We start from the raw sequence: 27896 nt of genomic DNA on the forward strand, positions 1-27896 counted from the left end.
AACAATCTTCGTTCAGGCTATGTGGCTTGGCGTTTAATCAACACAACGTCATTGTTTTCCATCTTTAACCTTACTGATAAACAAATCAGCTTGACACAGAAAGGAGCAGACAATACAATCCTGAGCATCGAAAAACTTGAGAGATTACCTTTGACAATGTCAGAAAGTCCTATCATTGAATGGATAATACACGGGATTATCACAATTCCGATAACAACTTTCCGATTTAAAAAATGCCTTGAATACATACCCACTGGCCAGTTTGAAAGATTGGGTAAAGGATCCATTAAGTCAACATGGAAATTACCATACACACACACATGCTATAGTGACAGCAACAAAAATGTATTTCTTAGTGGTGAAAACTGTAAACGTTCACTAAGTGGTATACTTTTGTGCCAGGGTATTAATTTACACGGAGCCTGTGAAGGTAATTCATGCAACCTTTCATGCCACCAGCATGTCACACCTGCAACTCAGATAGAGCCTTTCTTTATGCAACTCGCAAATGGGAGTTACATTCTAATAACGGATCACAGCTGTTGTGGACTTTTGCCAGGAAAAGCCTATCTCGTAAGCGTAACATCCATGGTCAAATGCTGTATGCAAGCATTGTTTTCGAACGGCCCTGGAGTCACTGAGACTCCCATTTGGCTTCGTTTGAATTTCTCTTCTATACAAATTGATACTTTAAGCAGAATGAAGTCTGTGCTTTTGCATACAACAGTGCCCATCACGTCATCAAAAGAGACGTATGATCTCCTAGTTGCAGGGACGGCTACGGAGATTCATGACCTTTTATCAACAAATTGCCCCGTGCATTTCGTAGAAATGCTTAGCCAGCTCCTTAACATGTCTAGTGGCATAGGCATCCCAGGCATATTTAAGACGATTTTTACGGGACTGCTAACACCATTCAAAGCAATTCTGGGAATCATTCCTAATTTTGTACATTCAGTCTTTGGCGGCATACCCCTGATTTTGGGACTTGTAGCAGGCATTTTATTTGTGACCCTCCTGCTCCGATATGGCAAGCCAAAGCTCAGACATGACTCCTACAAGGATGGAAGAAACGATCCTAGCAATCCGCTCCCGGGACAGAATAACTAGAGTCCTTGGATTGGCCAGGCTGAGAGATCTAAACATGACCTGGTTCCTTTCATTCAGACCGATATGGCAATCCTGCATCTTACCTGTGCTTCGATGTATGCTATGCGGAGATGAGTGCATGTTGGACATCTGTCTTGCACTTCCATCAGCAGTACCAATGGATATCGATACTTTGCTAAGTCCGATAACGGCTCACGCATTGTGTTGTCCCCAGCGGCTACCAATCCTGATGACGGCATTCGTTGAGACTCCTGTGCTACGACTAGGTGGTGACAATGGAGCGAAAAATAAAAGCAACATCACCCAGGTACGACCTTCTGTGAGCATTGCTGATCCAGACTTTGATGATAGCAATCATTCTCACACCTGCCAAGTTACAGCACTATCGAACTTGGTCGAACTGTCACCTGATTTTGTAGACCAATTTTATGAGAGCCTGTCTGATATGATGTTCTCCCCTGAACAGAAACAATAACTTTAGAGAAGCATTCCGACACACAGCGTTCCCATGAACTCTGAATTCGGCCTTCAGTTTTGATCAACAAAAACTGCTGAAAAGCGTTGGAACTCTATTCCCCCGTTCAACAAGAATTTTTTTTTAATTGAACACTTTTAAAAAATATTTACCTTTTTCTGGCACGAAAATTCTTTGCTTAAAGTAGACCGATTCATAAAGAACAGAAGCTTCTACTTCTATTTTTAGATTAATCTAGAGACATAATAACTTTACATCAGCCTCTAGCACATTTTACTGCAATGCATTTATATGTGATGGAATTATCTCGCCTTTCTTTTCTGCATTAAGAGATATTTCATGTGTAATTTTTTCGCAAAATCGTTCATTAATTACATATGCTATAATTTTGAATGATTTCTATGCTTAAAGACGTACAGTACCTAAATTACCACGTATTTCAAATACGCCATTTCAAATGCATATATGTATTTTGGGGTGGGTAATGTTACACATGCATCTTTTGCCATAGTTTTAGTAAATTGATGGACATAAATTCGTGGAGTGGGTGTCGCATTCTAATCTAGGACCCTGATCGATACTGTGACCTTATGCCCCTATACGGCTATAATCCCTTTGTACCCCTATATTGGCATAACCGATCAAATGCAATATTCAGAAACTCGTCTCTGGCGTTACACGATCAGAGCCACATTTCAGAATCACTTCCTCTGCAGCTTCCTTTGCAGCTCATTAGTGCAAATGACACAGCAGAAGCCGCTATCTAAGATTCCAAAATTACACTCCGAGTTCTTCAACAAGATAAAAACTCAGCAACCTGGGAAAGCCCGCTTGCTATGTTTTGATTAGTAATAGAACTCTAATGAGCACTGAGAGACGATCACTTCCTAGTGACATCTTTATTGACGTCTTATGTCCAAAAACTTACGTCAAACAAGGCACCTTTCAGGTATAAATATTACCAACGTTGCCTTAAGCAAACGCTGATGCAGCTGATCCTAACACGGCTGATACTATCGCTGCTGCTATCGCTGCCAACGAGCGAACGATGGTGTGGTGAACACAGGAGCTGAACGGCTGTCCCCCTCAGAGCCCAGCAGATGCAAGCTGCCCGCGGACGCTGCCCCTCCTCCTCTTCCTCGACGCGCTGAGAGAGACGCTGTCTTTTCTCCTGCCGAGAAATCCAGCTCCGGCGTTTCCAGCCTACTCTTGCGAGTGACTGGGATATCGAGTCCCTGGAAGGAGATACCAGACCTCCAACATTCTATTCCAGAGGTATGGTGTTGACTAAACCCTTAGAGAGAATTCTTGAAGCAAACTTTGGCAAAACCAACTTAACTTAAAGCTACTTACTTACTCCCCTCCCACGTATTAGGCTTAGGTCAGGTACACTGGGGTAGGCGTAGTTAGAAGCACCAGTTCAGTACGTTAGCCTAATGTATATATGAATGTATATATGTTTTATTCATTTTAAACCATTGTATGGCTAAGAAACCATATCAATGCTTTTACAGTATTATTTCGCAATACTCATCTTACTGTACGCACTTTTTATAATAACAAGTCTTGCAATTGTGGCAATTCATTTCTCTTGCACGAGAAGAAAGACTGTTCAATAAATAATACCTTTTTTATTGAAAACGCCCGTCTCTCTATTCTCTGCATATTGGTGAAAGTAATCTGCACAAAACTGACTGAGTAAAATAACTGTCTATTGTTTCACACGACTCTAGAGATTGACTCTTATCTGAGGAGCAAAGTTGTCATGTTTATGCGGTTGTTGGAAAACTGAATCCCTTCTTGTCTGTACCAAGGAAGCTGATCACTTCCTATTCAGGCAAGAACGTTTCCAGTGACCTCTGAGCTAGTTGGTAACAAACCCAATTAAGTTTAGCATAGTCAGTAGAGGCCTGGAAGATCCGCACTTCTACGTCGATACTACTGTTTATGTTATTCCAATGCGCAGGGCCTATTGGGAAAATAGGAACTACACTACACCCTTTGCACATCCCCCACATCAACAGGATCCCGGAGGACCTGCGGAGGTAATCTCCATCTAGGTTGTGTCTCTCTATGAGGGTTGGGGGTTGTAAAGATATCGAGACATGTGCATGATCCTATAAAGAGACATCAGAAATCTCCGCGCCGACTTGTGCATGTGCTGGAGGTAGAGAAAGAAAGTAGTACTCAATGCGGGAGTATGATCAGTGTGCGTGAGAAAAGAAAGAGTCCTTCGAGTGAGGGTGCAAATGTCTCCATGCGTCAACTAATCCCAAGTCCATAATGATGTTTTTTAGAGTTGCGGACATAGCCCCAGCGCTTTAATAAGCTTGTGCCGTGCGATCCTATTCTGGTTTCCATACCAAATTAGAGCCCCCCAAGAATAATCGGCATTGCGACTGTGTGTAAGAGATCACTAAGGTGTAAGCGTAAAAATGCATCTGGATTTTGATTGGGGGCATATATGTTTAGGAGGGTCAGGGATAGCGTACCCCAGAGCATTCAGACTTTTAGGAACCTCCCGTCGTTGTCTATCGTAGCTTTAGGAGACGGCATGTTCCAGCCAGCTTTAAAGAGAATGGCCACCCAGTTGGAAGAGGAACAGTCCCAGTATTGAATAGGATATTTGAGGTGGGACATAAGGCGAGTGTCAAAGGAAATCAAATGAGTCTCTTGCAGGAAAATGACATCAGAGTCCTGTTGGATGAGGTACCGCTAAATTTTATCTCTGTTATTGGTAGAGTTGAGCCCCTTAACATTTAGCAAAAGAAACTTAATAGGGTTAGTCATAATAAGTCTAAAAAGTTGATTCCCCCGCAACAGCCACTACTCCAACACTATGGGTGCACATTCTCCCCTCCTTGAGCCCCATAACAAAGTGGCTTGACTGGAAGCCCATCAGAAGCTATTGAACGAGCAAAGTACCTCCCAGCAAACTCCCAAGATCCAAGGTTGAATTCCTACAGGGAACCATCTCCCCAGCAGCAGCGCATCCAGGAAAGGTGGGCCAAAGAATACAGTAGAAAGAAAGACAAAAAACTCAATGATTGGTAGCCAACTGGGCCATGCAATGTTAGAGTCTCCCAGGAACAGCCCAACTTCTATAAGACAGGCCATTCAGGAGAAGTCACTCACCAAAGCGACCCTGAAAGGGCGGGGATGGCAGGGGCAAAGAAGTTCATGGGTCCCTGCATCCAGGGCCCTGTGGCAATACAAGATGAGCGAAAGATTCATCCTCCACAGGGTCATCACCGAGGGAGCCAGAGCCAAGTCTAGCGATAGTAGCGTCCAAAGGCTCACCACCATAGTGATTAAGTTCTAGGGGATAGATATGTGATCTCACAGTGGTTCAGCCCTCATCCAGGCACAAGAGAGGCTGGGGTGGTTGCATACAAATTTTATGTCAAATGTTCTCAATGTCTGATCGCAAAAATTAGCTGTGAAAAACATAAGAGATTGGATGCACCCAGGCCGAGTTAGTCCTTATGATCTGGTAGTTGAGATTGCGGAGAAGAGTCACTCAAGGACCGAATAGGACTAATTATTTCCTGTTTGGCCTGTGTAGCTTCCTGCTCCTGAAGGTGTCGCTTGTACTTTGACTATTCTGGATGTGTGGATACACCCGGGTGCCCTCAAGGAGAAGGCAGGTCATCCCCTTCACATTCCAGATGGAGTTACAAGAGTTTTGATTCTCTCAATGAACGAAAAGCACGTCACTTACCCTCCCAGGTAATCATCAGGGCAAAAGGGTGGCCCCACTGGTATTTAATATTGAGGTCTCTGAGCTTGTCCTTGGCTGGTTTGAAGTATTTCCTCCTTCGGAGGGTATCCGGTGCTAGGTCTTGAAAGATCTGGATCAAAAGACCATTGTAAGAAAGTGCTTTGGCTCCCTGGATCTTTTTCAGAATAGCTTCTTTTTCAGCAAAGAAGTGAACCCGTCTGAGTATGTCTGGGATGAAGTTGGACTGGTTGCGAGGGCCTGAGACTCAATGGGCTCAATCAAGCATAGGTGGAGAAGCTGCTTTATTCTCTCTAATGGCCTGCAAGAGATCTGCCATGTAGGCCATGATGTCCTTGCCTTCCGCTCCCTAGAGGAGCCAACTGCGATTTTTGAGATCTTCCTTCTTCAGCTGTAGGCTAATGTTTTGATCCTCCAGTTCCGCCATCTTCCTCCACAGGCTCTCGTGGTCCTCAGACCTAGCGTCCACGTGTGCTCGAGGTCATCCACTCTTCCAACAATATCCATGACTTCCCGCTGGATGCAACATAGCTTTACAATTTTGCTTAAGGGGTCCAATTTTATCTTTAATCTCTTGGAGGAATGATGCAATGAAGGCCTAAGTAATTGGTGATTTCGAGCCGGCCTTTTCTGGTGCAGCGCCTAAAGGAACACACTAGTAGCATTTGATTTACAGGCCCTGTCACACTCAGTGCACTTTACTAGGGACTTACCAGTAGATAAAATATGCCAATCATGAAAACAATAATCCATAATAACAATTTACAACAGGGGCACTTGCAATTTAACACTGAACAGCAGTGAGAAAGTTGGCAGAGACACTAAACCAGAAAAAAACAGAGCCAAAACCGGGAGGTCAGAAAGCAAAAAGACAGGGGAACACACCAAAAGTTGGCAGGTCTCCCAAGCATACTGTGGTTTTTATTTCATGTGTGTTAGGAGGTTCTGAAGTGCATATTAGCACAATTGAAAGAAAAGCATTAGCCTGTTTCATTAGGTAGAAAAGCTGAAAATAGTCTTATGGGAGAGGGTCTTTAAATTGGAGCCGGGCCAAGTGGTGCATAATTGCACAAGGATAAGCTGGATTTCAAAAATACAGGAATTCTCTATTCATAGTGGAGTACCCAGCAGGAGGACAAAATCTAAGAGCAAACTGTCTGTCAAAACTACCACTACAAGAAGAAATGGAATGTGAACATGAATGAAGTTATTGATGCTCTTCATAGATGAGAAGGGACAATTTCATTTGAGAAGCATGCTCTGATGATTAACAGTTGTTGCAAGTGAAAAGATGTTTAATTGAAGGTTGACCTTCAGTGAGGAGTAATGGCATGTATTTGGGAAGATTTTTACAATTAGCACTAGACTTGACAATTGAGGGTGACATATTATTTAGGATGGATTATTTATACTTCTCCTCAAGTTATTCAATAAGTTGATCCCTCTGGTACATGAAGGTCATCCTGGAACAACGGCCACAAAAAATTGCTAAGAAAGTGCTAATGTTTGCTAGGTTTCAACACAAGTGTGAATACATTAACGAGTGCAGTGATTGTCTTAAGTCAGATAAACGTTGGAAGATTTCAAAAGATCCGATGAGTTACATTGGAGTAAGTTAGCAGCTAAATGTTTACGACCATAGAATTTGCTAAATGTATACAAGAATTAATGGATTGTTGTACAGATGACATTGCTATAATGGGTAGAGTACACAAAATTGATGATTGCAAATAAAGTTAAAGATAAGTTGGTTCAGAAACAAGAACAAAATAAAGCATGCCTGGACAGAGTTAATAGAACCTAAAGTAAATAAATAAATGTAAGTGATTAAATAATTGTAAGAAAAGAACACACAATCCCCAAAAGATAATCTGTTTACTCTTCACCAGTACACGTTTTGAAAGTGACTAAGAGAGATATTTTATTAAAAATTAAGGGTTGGTGGGACATGAAACCTGTGATATATTTGAAACCAGGTCAGGGGATTATTTTGAACAGTGGTTCTAATGACACTAATGTAAATGAGGATATACATCATCTAGTAATTCTTATGTTTCAAGGAAATGGTCTCTGTCTGGTGGAGAAAATAGAAGAGTTCAAGATTACGCTATATCTACTTCATCCTATCTAAGTGAACATAAGTTGATAGGGAACCCTATTGCTCTCGCTAATGATTACAGTTCCAGTTTCATACAGCAGCATGTCTAAACATCAATGTTACTGCAAAATGAATTCAATGGAGAAAATACTACGAGATATGATAGGAAATTTGTAAAACTTGCAAAATGTTTGGATTCTGCCATGTTTTAAATTATGGTTTCTTTGCATTTGTTTTTCTGTGTTTTATGTTAGGTAAGAAGAGGGGTGTTGTGGGTTTTAAGTTCATTTAATATGCAATAGAATATTATATGCCTATTAGAATGTTAGAATTGTATACGCAGAAAGGGTTGGGAATGTTGGGGTCATTTCTTATCTAATGCTGATACTGGCTGCTCTTGTGGACCTGTTGAAATTCAATAAAGGGGAATTAATACAAGCTCTAGATTCAGCTTTCTTCTTTACCAAGAGCAGGCTACACTAATCTTTATTGAAGTACCAAGGCAGAATAGATCTACGTCAATATGGCAAGGGTAGAAAGTGATGTAAATGGGATACGGGCATACACTCTTTGGTTCTGTAAGAACATTTGCTAAGACCTACATGCCAAAATCTCTGCATCTATCTCTGATCATAAGCAGCCCATTTCTAAGTGTCACCAGCAATAATGTGTGACTTTTCTCCATGTCTCCCTACATCATCCCTACCGGCATCTGCAAACCAGTGAAAATGGTAACTCCACTCACACACAGCGAAGACAAATACCTTATTTAAAGCTATAATTAAAAAATCTGACAGCAATTGTATTACAGAGTTTGGCTCCACCTGACCACTGACATCCTTCTTGATATCCTAGTATCTTTAAGATAAAGCATTCAACCACAGAGATCCCCAAACAACATACGTTTCAAGGTTCACAGTATGCAAATGGCGCATAGATACCTACAGAGGGAGGTGAGGGTCATCAATATACTCTTAGTGGACCTACACAGACATCCCATAGACCACACTTGTTGCCAACTGACATCCTAGGTAGTCATATCTGAACTCAGCACCAGCATTATGATGTTGCTAAAATCCTTCAATCATAGACCCCTGATGAAAGCAGGTCCCCCACACCACAATCAAATCCTGCTTGACCAAACTTTCTGCACCTTGATACATCTATGGTCTTTTTTAAAGCAAATACAGAATCAAACAACAGAAAAAGTAAAGGAGGGCATCACTTAAAGCCAGCGTTAAAGCCACCTCATCAAAAGTATAAATGCAACCTACTACAAGGCAACATCAGCAAGGCATTTAACAAAAACAGGGTGCTTTTCAAGGTAATCCAGCATTGTGCGAACCTCTCACCAAATACACTACCCAACAAGTAAGAGGAGTAGAGCAGAGCCATCAACAACTTGTAGAACAAGATTAACAAAATATAAAAGCACATTGACAAGACTACTGAACCTTTTACCTTTTGTCGCATTGTGTCGTAGCACACCAAAATAGACTATCCTCCCTACAGTGATGAATTGGCAAAATAGAAATTCCTGACAGCCCCACTGAATGAAAATGACATTATCAAATCAACTACAGTAAAAGCTCTCCAATACGTCTTGAGATTCCTGTGAACATTAGCGCAATGCGCCTCCCTGGTGCTGTTCCGGACAACCCCAAGATGGGAGAGATCTTGTTGTTACTCAAGAAGCCTAACAAAGACCACAAAGACCCTGTATGCTACTATCCAATAAGTAGCATACCATTCCGGTAAAAGATCAGCGAAAAAGCTGTCATCGGCCATCTATAGGAGAAGATAAAGGTCACATTTTTCCTGCTAAATTCTTGGATGACAATGCATCACAGGAATGGCTACCATCCAAGCAGATAACGATTCTCTTTTGGAATCTGTGTTTACACCTTAGAGTTGTTTGATCCTGAAAACCTAAATCTGGTAAAAGATAAAGTTTAGCATTCGCACTCCTGTAGCTTTGCAGAAGAAGAATATAATAATAAAAATAATAATAATAAACCATTTCTAAAACGCCTGGCTACACAGAAAACAGTGTGTCCCCGCGCTAAATACTGCTGATTCTCAAGAGGCAGATGTTAAAAAAGAAGTCAGAGTAGGAAGAAGACAAAGAGGTTAAATAAGAGGGAACAAAACGTTTTAAGTTTCCCACGGAATCTAGTTGCAGAGGGTTCCATTCGGAAGTTGAGCGGAAGTTCATTCCAATGTTTGGAAGCCAGGTACCTGAAAGAACAGCCACCCATCCTGGCTCTGGTGATACGGGGAAGTTTAAACAGCATCGCGCCGGACGATCTCAAATTCCGGATGGGGCGATGTACAGTGTGAAGATTTTTCAAGTAACCTGGGCCTTTGCCCTGGGTGATACGGTGCGCAAAACAGAGGGCTTTAAACGTAATCCGTTCCCTGACTGGGAGCCAGTGAAGCTTAGCTAAAGCGGTCTTCCCAGATGCTCTGCGAGGAAGTTTGAGCACAAGGCGTGCAGCAGCGTTCTGAACGTACTGAAGTTGATGAAGGCCTTTGTTACTCAGACCTAAAAGCAGAGCATTCCCATAGTCAAGGTGGGGGGTCACCAGGGCATGGACAATAGTCTTTCTAGCACCGATAGGGAGGAGATCTAAAACCTTACGAAGAACTTTCAGTATGCTGAAGCACCTACCTGTCACCTTGCTAACATGAGACTTATAAGAGAGATCTGAGTGAAGCATTATGCCAAGATTTCTTACCGAATCCACAGGAAGGGGAGGGCTGCCCAATTCAGTGGGCCACCACATGTGTGACCATGCTGAAGCTGCTTTCCCAACCACCAGCAGTTCTGTTTTTTCCCCATTTAGGCGCAGGCAATTGCTGTTCATCCATGATGCCACTGATGACAGACAGTTAGAGAAGTACGTGGCATCTTCTCTGTGGTCGGGCGTAAGCTTGAACATCAGTTGGGTGTCATCAGCATAATTGACAATGCCCACCCCAAACGCCTCCACTATGTGAGCCAGGGGTTCCATATAGATATTGAACAAAGTAGGGCTCAAACTCGAGCCCTGGGGAACCCCATGGCTCACCTTCCTGATTTAAAAGGTGGGCAGTGCATCTGAAAGCTCCTATTGGCCAGGAAAGATCGTATCCAGGCATGGGCCGATCCCACCACCCCCATATCAGAAAGACGAGACAGCAGCGTTGTGTGCAGCACGGTGTCAAAAGCTGCACTAAGATCTAATAAAACCAACGCTGCTGTCTCTCCTTTATCCACTATCTGTCTAAGGCACTCAGTGGAATAGAGAACGGCTGACTCAGTAGAGTAGCCGGCTCTAAATCCCGATTGTATGGCCCGTGTATCTAGTTACTAGAAAATGAGCCTTAGAGATCCATTCAATATGCCATAAACAAGTAATGTAGCAGTTAATTCCCACTAGTGAGACACATACGTTAACAGTTGTTTGCCCTCTAATACTTGATTGATCTCCTGAAATGTACTTTAGTATTTTTGCTAGACTTCAGTATTCAACACTCCCCACACCCAGGTGATTGATGGCCTGACACAGATTCATTGACGTATATGACAACTTAATGTGCCACAAGCATAGCAATTAGGCTTTTATGAATTATAAAAACACGCAGTCGAATGCACCAATCTCAAGCTTTTTGAAGCAATTAAATGGGTTTGTAATTGCTAGTGAATTGTCAATAGAAAATCAACTGAAACCAATCCCTTGATAATAGGGTTATTGTGTGTATATGTGTCAACAACATGATTGATATTATGATTATCGAAACATAGAACTAATTCTAAAACCTTCCATTGTCACAGATGAACAGTATATTTAAAAAAAACACCTGGAACTCTTACCTGCCCAGTTTTGCTGCTAGAGTCCCAGCCATATTTGACCCAACGAGGCCACCAACTGTGAATATGGAAACAATTATTGACCATATGACTGTCAGTGTATTTTCATCCACCTCTTGTTGGTAGCGGTCTGCAAATGTTTCATTTATAAATGTCTGGATGTACTAAACAAGAAAAGAACAAAGTTTGTTATTTCATATTGAGATCAATCAATCATTCAATCATTTGTAAAGCACACTACATATCCACAAGAGTCTCAAGGCGCAGGGGAAGGGGGCACTACTGAATGAATAGCCAGGTCTTGAGTATCCTCCTGAAGGTCAGCAGGCCTTGGGTCTGTCGTAGGCTCAGTGGGACGGTGTTCCATGTCTTGGCGGCGAGGTAAGAGAAGGATCTCCCGCGGGTAGTTGTTCTTCGGATGCGTGGAACGGTGGCGAGTGGGGATGTAGAAGGAGAGCCGTCTGTTGAGGTAGGCTAGGCCGGTCTTGTGAAGTGCATTGTGTGCTTGGATGAGGAGTTGAAGGATATCCTCTTGTTAACGGGGAGCCAGTGCAGATTTCTCAAATGGTGAGTGATGTGGCCGTGTCCTGGTACGTCGAGAATCAGTCGTGACGAGGCGCTTTGGATGCATTGTAGTCGTTTGATGATCTTGGTCGGGGCTCCTGCGTAGAGGGCGTTTCTGTAGTCGAGTCTGCTGCTGACGAGGGCCTGGGTGACTGTCTTTCTTGCATTTGTCGGGATTCGTCTGTAGATCTTGCGGATCATGCGTGAGAGGGTTGAAGCAGGTGGAGGAGACGGCGTTGACTTGCTTGGTCATTGAGAGCATTGAGTCGAGGATGATTCCCAGGCTGCGTGCATGGTCAGTGGATGTCGGGGCTGTCCCCAGTGCCATCAGCCACCAGGAGTCATCCCAGGCTGAAGGGTTGGAGTTGAGGATGAGGACCTCGGTCTTGTCTGAGTTCAGCTTCAGATGGCTGATCTTCATCCAGTCAGCGATGGCCTTCATTCCTTTGTGGAGGTTGGCTTTGGTGGTGATGAAGCTACCGTAGCTAAATCGGATGATAAACCACCATGAAAGCAGTCCACATAAACTCTCAAATATGTTACTCAATGTAGGCCTGGATTACATAGTATCCATTTTTGCTTTGAACTTTAATTACCATAAATGGAATTAATGTAGGATTCACCCGGTCTATATTGATAAACTTGTCTCCTCCGAACATTAGGGTTTATGTGCCCTTGTTCTAGACAAAATGTCATGTTTTCTTTGTTTTGTTTTCATTTCTTTTTAAGAGACTGGCTACTGCCATGGACATGCATAAACCAGGTCTCATGATCTAATACTTGCCATGGTATCTATGGTGGTCTCAATGTATGTATATTGTAATAAAAACAAAAAGGAAGAATGAAATACGCTGGCCTAAAGGAAAAGCATACTTTTCTGTTGTGTACGTACCTTTTTTAATGTATGATACTGGTGCATACTTACTTCAAAATTCAGAATGGGAGGCACATTACATTTAAAGCATCAGTAGTTATGAAGCCTAGAACAACTAGAATAAAAAAGGTTGGCTCTTAAAATTTATGAGAAAAATTCACTAGGAAATGTAAATCACTAATGAATTTCAAATCCTGTTCCAAACCTAACAGAAACTCAGATTGACAGTTAGGAAACTATAACAAGTCAGGAGCTCAAGGCATACACCAGGAAGTTAAGAACTGGTATGTAATCTTGCAAGATTTTCACATATGTGTATATGTTTATATTATAGGTATTATGCAACAACATCTGATATACATAAACAGCTACAAGTTAGAAAAAGAAATTAAAATGACCCCAATGCAAAGAGTCTATTTATTATACATAAAAGCAAAAGTATAATAAATCATCAAACATTATGGGCCCCATTAGGATGGCGGGCGGGCTTTGCCCGCCCACCATCCTATCGGAAATCGGGACTGCCCGCCCTAAGGGCGGGGGTCCCGCACACACCATTAGGATGTGCCCGCCACAGTGGCGGGCACATCCTGTATTTATAGTATTGTGGCGGGCGGAGCTCTGTACTCCACCCACCACAATACTAAAAATGCTTTGCAGCATTTACATAATCAAAGCTGCAGGCACCGCGCGGTGCCTACCGCTTTGATTATGTAAATGCAGAGGGGTACCACAGGTACCCCCCCTTGTGCCACCCCCCTTTGGCCTTCACTCCGGGGGCCCACAGGGGGCCCCCAGAGTGAACACCGCCTACCTTTCCGTTGCGGCATTGCCGCCGCGGAAAGGCATTGCACTCGTGCCATTGTAATATGGCTGGCGGTGTCTCAAAGACACCGCCACCATATTAATCATTTTCCGCCCCGGCCGCAATGCGACCGGGGCGGAAAAGTGGCGGGCGGTGTTTCCCTACGTTGCGGTCCCCCTCGCCATTGTAATGTGGCGGGGGGAAAAGGATGGCGGGCGGTCATTTCTGTCGGGCGGATCGCCACCGCCACCATGGAGGTGGCGATCCGCCCGACATCCTAATGGAGCCCTAAGTGTGGAAACCCTCACTGCATTTGCTGTAAACTTGGACTTTACTTCTAACTGCAATTTTGAGTCGGCGCGTAAATATTCCAGCTCCAAAGTACCCCACGTACAAAGGAGCACCCGGACCTCAGCTGCACACAAGGAGCCTTGAATGGTAAGCACGCATCCAGCACAACGATATCCTTTAACTGTTCAGACTGCCTTGGATGCCTGACGCGTTTCGAAGTGTCCCCACTTCTCTGCAAAGGCTTTGGCAGTTATGAAGGAGCGCTTGAGGCACCACACACCTTCTTGCTTAGATGCACGCCCTGGATGGGACTTCTGGGACTATATATATATATATATATATATATATATATATATATATATATATATATATATATATATATATATATATATATATATATATATATATATATATATATATACATATATATATATATATATATATATATATATATATATATATATATATATATATATATGCATCCCCATCCCTTTTAATACAAACATGGCCCTGGGGGATGGGGTCTCCAGGGGCCACGTGGCCCTCCTCTCATTTGATAAGGCCATGGGGTATGTGGTCCTCTGGCCTATTGACGCTTGGGGATCTCCCCACTGTGCGAGCCATGCGCTGTGTGGGGTAGGCTAAACGTAGGTGGTTGGCTGCATGACCTGGCCAAACCCACTGATGCACACGGGCAACCGCCATGCGTGGCTGGGGTTGGATTGGTGTAAGGTTATTAAATATTAATTGACATTTAAAAAACTTGCAAAATAGCTCATACCCAAAGTAACGATAACTTGTGCCCACTCCATAAGAGGCTAATTACCCCACATATTACATCAATCATGATATCTTCTATGTCATCATTGATATTATCACTGCAACATTTGCAGTGAAATCATTGACGTGAAAACTGTGCATGGTGGAGGTGGAGTAAATATAATGTTACTTCAACCTTTGGTTTTACCACTGAGTGAGGTAATATGTGAGGTCAGAAGCAGTGCATTGAAGGGCCGCGAGTTATAGTTAGCTCAGATAAATATAACTGCTGAATTTCACTGGTTTTGTACGAGTGAAACATTAGCCTAACTATGACAACGTCTCTGTAACCTTTGTTTTTTTCTGTTAATTTTCATATATATATAACTACCGATAGCTCGTATGTAGTTGTAGTTAGGACCAAAATTTCCATAGGGAAAGTCTATTTTTGTTTTCCCCATAAATTTGGTGCAGCTTGATGAATCTTCACAAAAGGTTCAAATCACTTACTCTGTTTGATTCAACTGTTTTGCTGAAAGTTTCTAAATGATCCATCAAGCGGGGGCCGAGGAGAAAGGGGGGGCCCCAAAACGATTTTTTTCTCATGTTATGTCTAAGGGGATTTTTCATTTTTTTAACATAACTACAGCCTGAACTGCTGAACGGAATTACACCAAATTTGAAAGAAAGCTAGATGTTGGTCTAAAAAGCATGTTTTTTCTGTAATTTAGTGTAAATTTATTCAGTGGTTTCAGAGATATGTAAGTTTAAAAAATATAGGTATCTGGGGATTAGAGTCCTTGCAGTCGACTCCAGATCCTACTGAAATTTGATTGGCTGCCAACACTTCAGCCAGGAAGTGTTGGCAGCCATCTTGGGACTCGGCTTGAAGTCGAGTCCAACAAGAAATGGGAAAAAAAGAAAAGGGGGCAGGGTACAAATATCCATACCCCCTAGGTCTCTTGGGGTTGGGGTCCCACATGGACCACACATGGCCAAAAAAACTCTCTTTAATCCTGCAAAAAAAATTGTTTAAAAACAAATCATGGACTCCCGTGCTTCATTTCACACCCACTTATACACCCATATAGCCACTCAGCCACTCACACACCTACACACACAAGGATATATACAGCCTCTCACATAATATATGCTATAAGCTGTACCACTCAGTAGTAAAAAAAAGATATGGAAAGTCAAACAAACTTATTATGAGGGAATATGGTCAAAGCTATATTTTTCATGCAAAACTCAAAATCCAAAATTATGCTGGGGCATAATAAATAATCTCGAAAATGGTGGTAAAAGAGGGAATAGTGCTAATATCACAGAATTACCCTAGGCATCTTTCATTTATAACCTTTATGGTTCATCCTGGACCTACAGCTGAATACTAATACTGTTTGTCAAAAGTTAAGCATGTCAAACAGAGAAGAAGGTAGAATACACGGGAAGGTCCAGCATACTATCCAAGCTAAGTCACAAGTTAAGGAGTCATGGCCTACAGAGCAAGTTAAAAAGGCAATAAGTAGGACCAGATTGAATGGGGCGACTGGCCCTAACGGAATTCAAAATTCAAGTTTCAAAGCAAATCTTGCGCATTGGTCAGAGGTTTTAACGATTGTATTCAATGATGCTATTAAATTTGGATCGGTTCCCAAGTCATGGCAAGGAAGTATAATTCAGCCGATATTCAAAAGCGGTTTAAAATACAACCCTGCAAATTATAGGCTAATTGCTCTAATGGATCTGGAGGCAAAATCTTTGCGAGCTGCCTGCTTGGCGACTTGGAAGAATGGGCCGCAAAAAAAGATTTAAGTCCAGTTTTCAAAAGAGGCTTTAGAAGGGGCGAATCGAGTACGATCTTGACCTTACCGACTTTATTGGCTAAAAGAGAAAATTATAGAAAGCAAAAACTATATATCTGTTTTGTCGACCTTATGGCCGCTTTTGATTTTGTTCCCCGTAATTTACTTTGGGCCAAACTGTCAGAATGGGGTATCCCAAACCAATTACTTGACATGATTAAACTATTATACACTAACACATGGGTTCAGATCAAAGTCGGAGACGGGAGAAGTATAACCTACTGATTTGAAAGTAAGAGTGGTCTGAAACAAGGTTGCTTTTCGGCTCCATGCCATTTAAATATTTTTATGGCCTACTTACCAATATATTTTAAAGAAGTTAATGCTCTCTCACCTACTTTTTTAGGCAAAGACATAAAATATTTACAATACACTGATGACACCATTTTGTTAAGCCATACTGGCTTCTTAGGCTAGAGGCTTAAGAAGATTAGTTGACTCTTTTAATCACTAAATCACCCTTAATGGTTTGCAAATCAATACCAAAAAGACAAAAATAATGACGATAGGTGGTACAAACACAGACAAGAAAGAATGGAATATTAACAGGTTACATATCGTGAAATATTATAAGTACCTAGGAATAACATTCGATGATAATCTGTCCTTTAGACAGCATTTCATTAACCTTAAAGCAAAGGCAACAGCCTTTCCCTTTGCTTTTAGAAAGTTGAGGTATAAATTGTCTTGCCCAAATCACAAACATCTATTAAAAGTTATGAAAGCAAAGCTGATCCCCTCTTTGGCTTAGGGTTCAATGATTTTTCGTGGTAAAGACGTGAAAATCCCTGATGAACTACAAATAAAAGTCTTTAAATAGGTATATAGGTCATGCTAATGTCAGATTAGAATTTGGTCTGAAAAGGCAAACTCAGGTACGGCAATCTGCCTTTTTAAAAACGTTATAATCTTCATTTAGTTCAGACCAGGGTACACTTGCAAACCAATGTTGGCAGGAGATAACGAGGTATGAGCACACTAGGAGTTGGAGAGCTTATCTAAGAGAGAGTTTACTCAATTTTAAGTGTCCAGTCTTTGAAGAAGAAGTTAGGAGCAAGGCAGTTTATAAACAGGCAATAAATCGTTCAGTCACTCTTTTATCGAGTCTTTTAGAAAAGGATTAGCTCACAAAAAAGAGTCACTCCTGGTCAGTTATCAACTCATTTATTAAATTAGAACCTCAATCATATCTCATGACCCATTTAAAACCCTTTCTAAGGAACAACTTTAAGTTGTTACGGTTTGGGAGATATCCCACAAAGGACGGAATATCCAAAAAGGAAAAAAACTGGTCCACAAAAAGCTTTAGGTTATGTGGCTTTTATAACTAATCTTTAATACACATTGAAACTATGTGTCCTCAGCTGTTAGAAGAGCGGAAGACTCTGTTGAGACCCATTTTAATGAACTAGGTGTGAGAACATGTTGACACACTATTATAATCTGTCTCACTGGGAATATGCCTCGCATGATCTCACAATTTGTAAAGTTCATTATATTGTCAAAAAAAGCTACTAACCAAGTCTGATAATGATTGTTATTGAAGCAACATGTCACCGAAGTCATTAATGCCAAAATGATAACTTGCTGCTAAAAGTTTAGTCCACGACTCTGAATTTGAAGTTCCAAAAAGATTTTAAATTGTCATAGTGATTGGGAAAACAAATTTGAGTTTCAAGAAAAAATGTTTTTAAAATTCTAAAACATGCACAATTAACTGTACTTGGTGGGCTGTCCTACTAAGGAGAAAATTATTAATTTCTTAAGAACAGTTTTTGGAACTGTCCGCCAGCCGCTAGCACAACTTTACTTTACTTATTGCTGCTAAAAAAAAGCAACAAAAAAAATCTTTGCACAATTGTACTTTAATTATTGATTGGCACAGGCAATTTTAATCATTGCTGCTAAACTTTCCATATAAAGCTGTACATGTGTTCTGCCAGTAAAAATTAATGTTCTTAACCTATTGTGTTGTATTTTTGATTGTAATGATTTTTATTAATCAACAAATAAAGTAGAACTGAACTTAACACTCAGTAGTAGTGCCCCTGGTATAGTAATTTAACTTTTGTAGTAGATTAGTATATTTGTTTAACAATCATAAACTGTTAGAAAAAACTAACAGGATGATGTCATCAGTGATGCCAATTGCGATGTAATCAGTGATGTCATCAGTGATGTCACTTACCACATCATGAGTGAGGTTAGAAGCAGTGCATTGCGGGGGCATTCATTATAGTTAGCTCAGGTAACTATATCTGCTGAATTTCACCGGTTTTGTATGAGTGAAGTCTGAGCCTTACTTTAACGTCCCTTTAACCTATATTTTTTTAAGTTAATTTCTACGTTTTTTCAAATTCTATTTCCTAACAATAGCATCCGTTTAACCTTTAGTATTTTCAGTGAATATATATATTTACTCACGCATATATATATGTTTATATATATGTGTGTCTGGGTATGTATATATATTTACTAATGTAAATTTTAAGGTACTATATGTCACCAGGGATATCATCTAAGTCATTTTTTATATCCTCTGAGACATCAAGGGCAGTCATGAACATTGCATTTGGATGCTATGGTTTTGGGGCAAACATGAACTATGTAGCAATTTTATAAGCCAGTCACATCCTAGCAACACTTTTTTTGCAATTATGTTATATTGATAAAGTGCTTACAACCATGAATGTAGCCATCCTTCTATAAATCTGCTCAGTTAGTGGCTTACTTAGAGAAAACATGTGGGTGGTACAGACAAAACATAATTAAAAAATCTTTTGAATCTAGTCAAGCTGAAAAAATTGTATTCATTTTTCTTTAATGTTTAACATACCTTAGTAGGTGCATTCATAACTGAAACATTGTATCCATATTGGAAGACACCTCCGATGCCCGCTGCACAGGCAGCTAATATAAGGTTCCTGGTCGGAACCTATGAAAATACATGAAAATAAAACTTTAACCGTAGAATTAAAAAAAACAATGGAATTTATATTGCAGTGGAACAATTTCAAGATTTGGAAACTGCTTAATGCATTTGTTTCTACATTACGTAAATTATGCATGGGGTGCTTTTGAAAATTGATTTGCCCAACTCAGAACAGTCCCTTTTATGTAAAACTTGGTTCTCAGACATTCACTGGTATTGTGGCTGTGTTACATTGACGACCTGTTCATAATTTGGCGAGGCGATAAGGAACAGGTGTTTTAACTTCATCTCTGCCCCTAATAATAACACGTACAACCTGACATTTGAGGGTAAATGCAAATTGATACTTGTATAGCGCACTACTCACCGCAAGGGTCTCAAGGCGCTTGTACGAATACCGCTGTGGAACCCATCCTGACTTTCCCTGTGAGGCGTCCACTCCTGGTCACCCCCAAGGTGGAGGGCAGGCATTCTTAGCATTGTGGGGGCCATTGTGGAGATTAAGCAAGCTATTGCCCAGAGTTGCAGAGTGGGACTCCATGATTGGAATAGGCACCAAGGCGAGAATTATCAGGTCCGTGGAATTTTGAGCCCAAGACCCGCCGAGGCGGGGAATTGAACCCTGGTCTCGGGCTAGACCTCTGCATCAGGGTTTGCCGCTCTAATCATTGAGCCACACTTCTCCAGGGTAACATCAGTAACAGCAGTGTGGAATTTCTGGATGTTCTCGTCATGGTGGAAGGTAATAACTTGACTTCTAAACTCAATATGAAAAGTACAGCAGGCAATAGTCAGTTACATGCCACCCAAAGCAGCCACCCAAGCAGCCTTAGAGACAGCATCCATTATGAGGAATTTCAATGAGCTTATAGGAATTGAAGCTCAGATGTAGGGCCATGACTAAAAGATTCAGGGAAAGTGGATGTCAAGAGCCTATACTAAAACATTGCCTAGAAAAAAGCACAGAGGGTGTGCGGATATGACATTCTAGCTCTCAGATCCCCCAAGCCCAGACACCCTGATGATGACAAGATTTATCACCACTTACAATAATAAAGCAAAAGAGATCAGGAAGAAATATCTCTTAAAGCTATCTCTTGGATAATGAAAACACCTTTATGAGGCAAAACCTGGGAGTCGAAGAGAGATGAAGAAACTCACCCCTCTCTCCTCCCCCTTCTTCATCCTCCAAGTCCTCGTGTGTCCCTGTACCCTTTGTAACCTTTCCAGGTTTTAATTACTAAGGCTGACTGTTAATACAAGTATACCGGAGAGACACAATCTCATTGTAACCGAACTGAGGTTCATACTGTATAGTGTTATGCTACCCTTATAATTGCACTGTCTGACTTGTATCTATGCATTGCTGATTCTTGATTGTCCATGTACTGCATATAACTATGTTAATAAAAATAGTTTAAAAAAAGAATACTCTAAACAGACACTGGGGCATTATACAGACAGAGAGTACTCTCTCTGACTGTATAGGAGATCACCTGAACATAACATTTAGAAAGGGCTCCTCACTCAAGGGCAAACTTTGCAAAAATGAAATTACTGACATTCCCACTGGAATGAGTACCACATTGATAGGTTTCCTTACCTGTATGCACTGCAAGGCATGCAGATACAGGTCAAATATAATACTTTTCCCCTGTGACCAAAACCTATATAAAGATTGACAGATACCCAACCTTTCTCTCTGACTTCTGTGTATATGCTCTGGTATGTTCTTGTGACAAAGTATATAGAGGCAGCACAACGTTTCCTGTAAAGAAAGGCGTTTTGGAGCACATGATAGCTATTTAAAACAAAGACAAACAATATACCACAGCACAACACTTTGAGTCAGAAAACAAGAAATTTACTTCACTTTTTCCCTATTAATAGAATTTTAAAATCAGTGAGGGGCAGGAACAGAGTATGCAAACTCAGACAACTGGAATCTAGATACATCTTGGACCGCAATACTAAAATTCCCAATAGTCTAAACAGTGATGAGGAAATGCATATCCATTTGTGCGATTAATTCCTCTTTTTACTCTTTTTACTTAGTCAGCGAGTTGGGGTATTAAGGGTTTAATTGCAATAGGCATTTTAAATCAGGATTGCCTGTGTCTCTTATGATGTATATCTGCAATGTTTATTGATTTTAAAAGGGTATGTTTTGATTTATGTTTATGTTTATACAGGAGGGGGCATACGTCGTAAATCTGTCTGGTCAACTGCGTCTGAGCTGTAGTCGATTACCAGTGTGTCTAGACACTTTCTCCTGCTCTATTCCCCTGAGTCCAAGGAGCTGAAAGCAACTCAAAGCTGAGATATCTCCTTTTTTACTTTTTCTATAATTTCTTCTATTCTGCCAACCTTCTGCTCTGCTCATCTTTTTGATATAAATACAATGATATGGCAGGCATGATGACTCTCATTGGGAAGTTTAGGGATATCTACAGCATATGATATGGGATTTTGTAGATTAGTTTTGATTGTCATTTGATGAGCTGTGGGAGTGGGACATATATTGCAGTTATCAGGTGAATATTTGCCCACTACTCATTAAATATTGATATCTCGGCACTGTCCGTTAATATTGGGGTGGCCAATAACTAAGAAACACACGCTCACATTAGTAGAAGAGGGTTTCGCATGCGGAAGCAAATTGTCATTTTATATATAAACTTACCAGAGAGGAGATTTATCTTTCATGCACACTGATTAGGTACACATCTACTGAGGACCACAGCTTTTGTGGAATCTATTAATGATATTACTCTGCATGAACTGTGCAGCGCATTCTACATGTCTAGTAATAAGACTAAAAAGGCTGGCGCATTTGCAGACTGATCAGACAAACTATGTTATCAGTACAAACTTTTTGCGGGATAGCTCTAAATTTTGGGAGGTTATCAATCAGCCCTATTTCTCAGGGGTGGAGAATCAAGGTGTGGAATGCGTTATTCCAGATGAGCAGTGGCTTGCCCACTTTGGAAGCATCTATAGTCAGTCAACCCCTGGTCACACACAGGAGCTTTTTTCCTCCCTTTCGTTTAGAGCCAATCTTGGCCTTTAGGAGGAAGATGTGGAAAAAGCTATAAACAAGACACTTAAGAACAAGGCCCGGGCCCTGATGGGGTCCCTGCGGACTTATATAAGTCTGACCAATGTTTTTAATGCCTCAAGAGAAAACATCTTTCCTAAGTCCTGGGCTAGGTCCATGATTATTCCAATCTTCAAGAAGGGCCAAAGGGGTGATCCTGCCTGTTATAGGCCCATTTCCCTAATAGACTCTGCCGTTAAAATCCTGGGTAGAGTCATCTTAGGTAGAATGACAACATGGCTAGAAGGCAGAGGAACCATGTTGAATGCCCAGTACGGCTTCAGGGCTAAAAGGAGTACATTGGATCAATGTTTAAATCTCCAATTGATTATCAGCAAATATACTATAGCGAAAGAGGGGGCCTTGTACGTGGCCTTTATGGACCTCTCCTCAGCATTCGATCTGGTTAACAGGTCGAGGCTGTGGGGGGTTCTTTTGGACATGGGCATCGATCCTCCGATGGTTGGCTTTTTAGCTGACCTCCATCGCGGTTTACAGGCCTCTGTCAGAGTCACCCGGGAGGGGAGGTGCACTACTCATTTTAAATCAGAGAGGGGGGTGCAGCAAGGGTGCATCCTTGCCCCCTCCTCTTTACATTATACATAAATGCACTTGAGCCAGCCTTGGCCACTTCAGCTGCGGACGTTCCGCGTGCAGGGGAGACCAACATTCCGGTACTCCTGTACGCGGATGACGCGGTTCTCTTGGCTCGTACAGGTGTGGCTCTTAACAGACTATTGGCCTCTTTCGGCAATTTTATGACCTCCTTAGATCTGAAAATCAACACTCTAAAATCCCAGGTCATGATTGTCGGGTCAACCGGCAGGAAAAAGAAATCAATAACATTCTCCTGCACTGGGAAAGAAGTTAGGAGGGTCTCATCCTTCACTTACCTGGGGTGATTTTCGATGCTAGAGGAACCTGGGGTGCCCAATATAAGTCAAAACCCAATGCAGTAGCAAGATCAGCTGCAGCCTTGCTGAGTTTTGTTAAAAGAATGGGGGCACGACCAATGGAGGCTATCCTCAAAGTTTATAAAGCCAAATACTTGGCTATAGCCACCTATAGATCTTCAATATGGGGATACATAAAACCTGATAATATCCAGAAGGTGGAAAACAAATTTCTTAGATCCTTGCTTTTCGTTCCCCAGTCTACTCCCACCTTTACTACACACTCAGAGCTAGGTATTGGGCTCGTCACAGACCAAATTAAATCCGCCCCTGTTATCTGCTGGTTAAAAACCTGGCTTAATCAAGAATTGCTTGACTGACTGACAGTACAAACTGTTGAGCACTGTGATTATTTCCCCAATATATATTCATTTACAATGTATGGAATGTATGTTCAATTTTTTTAACATGATTTGCCAACATTTGGGTGGTAAAGTACCTACAATTGTATTCATGTAATAATAGGCATACTGGTTATTCACAACAGTTGTATGTAACCAGTACAGGTTGCAAGATGGCGACTGTTTTACAGGCTGTGAGGAACGCATCACACCTGTCTTCTATGTTATTGTATTATGCACTTTAAAATGTTGCCAGTAACAGAACTTACCCACCTGTGAGTAAGGCATGGTAATGCCAAAAAGCATTGGGTTGAGACTTGTCATATTTGCGCGAATAAACTGAATATCATCCTTTAATCGTTATTGCAGTTATTTGTGACACAGGCGTGGTTTTTTGCAAGCATGGTGGCGATTGGATGATGATCTTATATATAAATTAAGTGACCTTTGCACATAAGGATTATTAATGGCAAATGATTAGCCCCGAGATAATGGGGCACAAATACATTGGCCATTAGTAAGGCACTTGCCTAAAGATTGAACTTTGTTTGATTGTCTAAAATGTTTTAAGTATATTTATTGCATTAATAGGTGATTTTTATTGCAGTTTTTAGTAGTTTAAATTATTAATCATTATATGACAAAAATATTGACAATGTTTGTTAATATCAATTGCAACAGTCACGTTAGGAGAAACTTTGTTGCGCTGTCACTTTATGATTTAAAGTGTATTTTTTGCTGCTAATGTTGCACCGCCACTTTAAGTATTTCACAAGTATAAAAAAATGGTGGCAATTTGAAACGCATCACCTACCAGCATGTAGCCTGAATAAACACGCATTTGAGCAACCCCGAGCTTGCTGGAGGTTGTGTTAAATTTTCAAGCAGATGTTGGAACGAAAATAGATCTATGTATATATATATATATATATATATATATATATATATATATATATATATATATATATATATATATATATATATATATGAAAAAGAAAGGCTCCATTTTGCTGGGGGCCTCCGACTCTGCAGGGCGGACTCAAGATAGCAGGAATGGAGAATCCTGTTGCCATACAAACACTGAGGAGTAGAGTCCACAACGTCGACTTATTTCCCAGTTGACTTTATTCGTCATTAGGCATGGCAGCACAGCAAACACTCTTAAAATCCCTACGCGTTTCGGCGTTAGCCTTGTTCACGGGTGAGTGCACTATTTTATAGTCCAAGTGGTCATATATATACAAAAACAAAGGTTGCCCAATATGGAAAAGCCACACATGAGGGGGTGTACGCACAGCTTGCTGCCGGTAGCAAAGTGACAGCATGTAAAGCCCCAGTTCCTTCTCGTGCCAAACGCGTTTTGGGCGTCGTCCCGCCCTTGATCACTGGCTAAGCAATGAAGGACCCGGCATACTTTCAGACACACCTGTTTTTATTTAAAGTTCACGTCCCACCCACATAGGTAGTAGCTAAGCATTCTGGTCTTTGTAGTAAAAGCTACGGAACCTCAGGGTGCCACAACCTCAATCGGTGCCAAAGTCCTTACAAAGTTCAAATGTCATTCCCAAGTGGGTGAATAGAGGCCAAAGCATAACCATCACACTGCCAATATATGCCAGCAGCTCAGGCCCCCCTCATTCTGGTCACCGCTCTCATTCCACGAGCAGCGCAGATCCGCCAGAAGCAGCAGTGGGGTTTTTCCGCGACCCGGCGAGCCGCTCAATTTCCAAAAACAAAGGTTGCCCAATATGGAAAAGCCACACATGAGGTGGTGTACGCACAGCTTGCTGCCGGTAGCAAAGTGACACCATGTAAAGCCCCCGTTCTTTCTCGTTTCTTCTCGTGCCAAACGCGTTTCGGGCGTCGTCCCGCCCTTGATATATATATATCCAACAGAACAGGAGGCAACATTGAAGGAGACCACAGGAAGTTATTTGCTTCATTTATTAGACGTCCGGCACCTTGCTAGCAGAGCCCAGCTCGGGAGATATATATATATGAAACCAACAATCCTGTTTCACCAATGAAGGACGGAATCACACCAGGTGCGGACCTCCAACCAGCCTCGTTATTGCAGCGAATAAATCGTCCAATGAAGATACAAATCCTCAAATAGGTAGCAGAATAAGTTCTTTATTTTAAAATAAAGGACAAATGTCCATCCGACGACGCGTTTCACTCCTCCAGGGAGCTTGATCACATAACGCGCTCAGAAAGGATCAACCATTTTATAGTAAACATAATAGTGGGACAAATCAATAAAGTGCACGCCCTCACAGTGAAGATGGTTTAAAAACAAATGACAGACCAATGTGAATAATTTTGCTCGTAATTTGCAAACAAACGCCATTTTTGAATGACTAAAGTAACTAAAATTGTTGTTACATTGTTTCAACTTAATGCATACCTGTTTAGAGCCAACGCTTTATGGTTTCAGAAACAGAACAGTCAATGAGTGAATAACTTGTAACAAATAAATAATAATACCAGCCATGATTGCATAGATGAAAATAATCATAATCTCGACATAGTGTCCTAATGAAATTCGCATTTGCAAACGGATATATATTTTTTGACAAGTGTCCAAACTTTAGATGGATATACACAATTCATTATGTCTGTTCCGTAATAAACAAAGCTCCAAAATTACTGTCCGAAATATCACAGGCATGCATAGGAATAATTTTAGTACTCATCTTTATTTAACATTATAGTTTGTCAAAGAAAGTGCTCAAAATGTGCAGTTCCATACCAAAAACATAAATCATGAAATTAGAACCCACAAACAAATATAATTAATATAAATGTTGCTCACAGCCAAATAAGCAGCCAAGGCAGTTACATTAAAGCCTATAATGATGTATAAAGATTTTTTTGTAGAAACATGGTTATACATAAATTCCTACATGAAAGAAGTGTAGTTGTATTGGTCATCAGCCAATGACCAAATTCATGTAATGAAATCTAAAGAAAGAAAATGATGTCCAAACATTATATGAAATGTTACCCAAAGGAATAGACTTTTTCCCTGGATTTAGAGAAAGTTATTCAGATCTTCCGTTAAATTTAACCCATTTGGGGCCTTGGTATCTAAAGATAATATAAAGTGTGATTCTTTTTGCCTAAGTAATTTGTCCCGATTCCCACCCCGTCCGGGCTGGGGCACTGAAAGTGTATTCAAGATCTTTTAGTAGTTTGTTATGCACAGATCGAAAATGTCTTGCCACAGGATAGTTGTCATCACTGTTAATTATAGCTCGTATGTGCTGCAGGATGCGTTTATGCACGGGGAGTTTTGTGCTACCCATGTATTGGAGGTTGCAGGTACACTTCAATTTATAAATTACATATTCTGACCTACAGGTTAGATGTTCTCGAATAGACACAGGAACCTCACTAAATGCAGTCATATAGTGGGTGCTGTTTTTTGCAAATGTGCATGCTCGGCAAGAAGTGCACTTAAAAAATCCCGTTTTATGATACCAAGGTTTTTTCGGGGAGACCTCAGGTGATGGTTTATCTAATACATCACACATTGAAGGTGCCCTCCTGAAGGTTATGTTAGGTGTATCAGGTAAAATGGGGCCTAGAATGACATCTGTTAATATTATTGGCCATTCCTTGCAGATGATACGCCATATTTTACGCTCTTGTGCACAAAAGGTTGTAATAAGTCTTACTGAGCACTCTGAGCTAATATTGTCAGACTTTTTAGGTGCAAGCAGGGATTTACGATCAAGAGATCTTGCCTTAAATAAAGCTTGATCCAGAGTGTTGTTGGAGTATTTTCTGCTTAAAAAGCGCTGTTTGGATTCATTTAAGCAATGTTCAAGTGATGTGACGTCACTACAAATTCTGCAGATACGAATAAATTCCCCATAAGGGATGCTCTTAATGGTATGTAGTGGGTGGGCACTCCGGGCATGAAGAATTGAATTGCCCGCTGTAGTTTATATATATATATATATATATATTTATATATATAGATATATATATAGATATATATATATATATATATAGCTGCACGTCTCTGTAGCCCAATGATGGTATCAGAAAAAAGATTGGCTGGCACACTGGTATCTGGTTCACAGATTTTATTACACCAAACCCCCTTCACCCCTTACAGACGCGTTTCGC

The 27896-nt window shown here is 41.0% G+C and overlaps 1 protein-coding gene across 1 annotated transcript in view; it reads right to left on the reverse strand.

Moving 5' to 3' along the window:
- Positions 1-27896, reverse strand: part of LOC147679578 (solute carrier family 2, facilitated glucose transporter member 11-like) — a 573370-nt gene that overhangs the window by 398162 nt on the left and 147312 nt on the right. The window contains exons 4-5 of the mRNA XM_086943163.1: positions 19273-19371; positions 11279-11439 (exon numbers count right to left, since the gene is read on the reverse strand). Of these exons, the coding sequence (XP_086799289.1) occupies positions 11279-11439; positions 19273-19371 (260 nt within the window). The remainder of the gene's footprint in view (positions 1-11278; positions 11440-19272; positions 19372-27896) is intronic.

Source organism: Lissotriton vulgaris, chromosome 11 (genome assembly GCF_964263255.1).
Source record: "Lissotriton vulgaris chromosome 11, aLisVul1.2, whole genome shotgun sequence".
Taxonomy (NCBI): Eukaryota; Metazoa; Chordata; class Amphibia; order Caudata; family Salamandridae; genus Lissotriton; species Lissotriton vulgaris.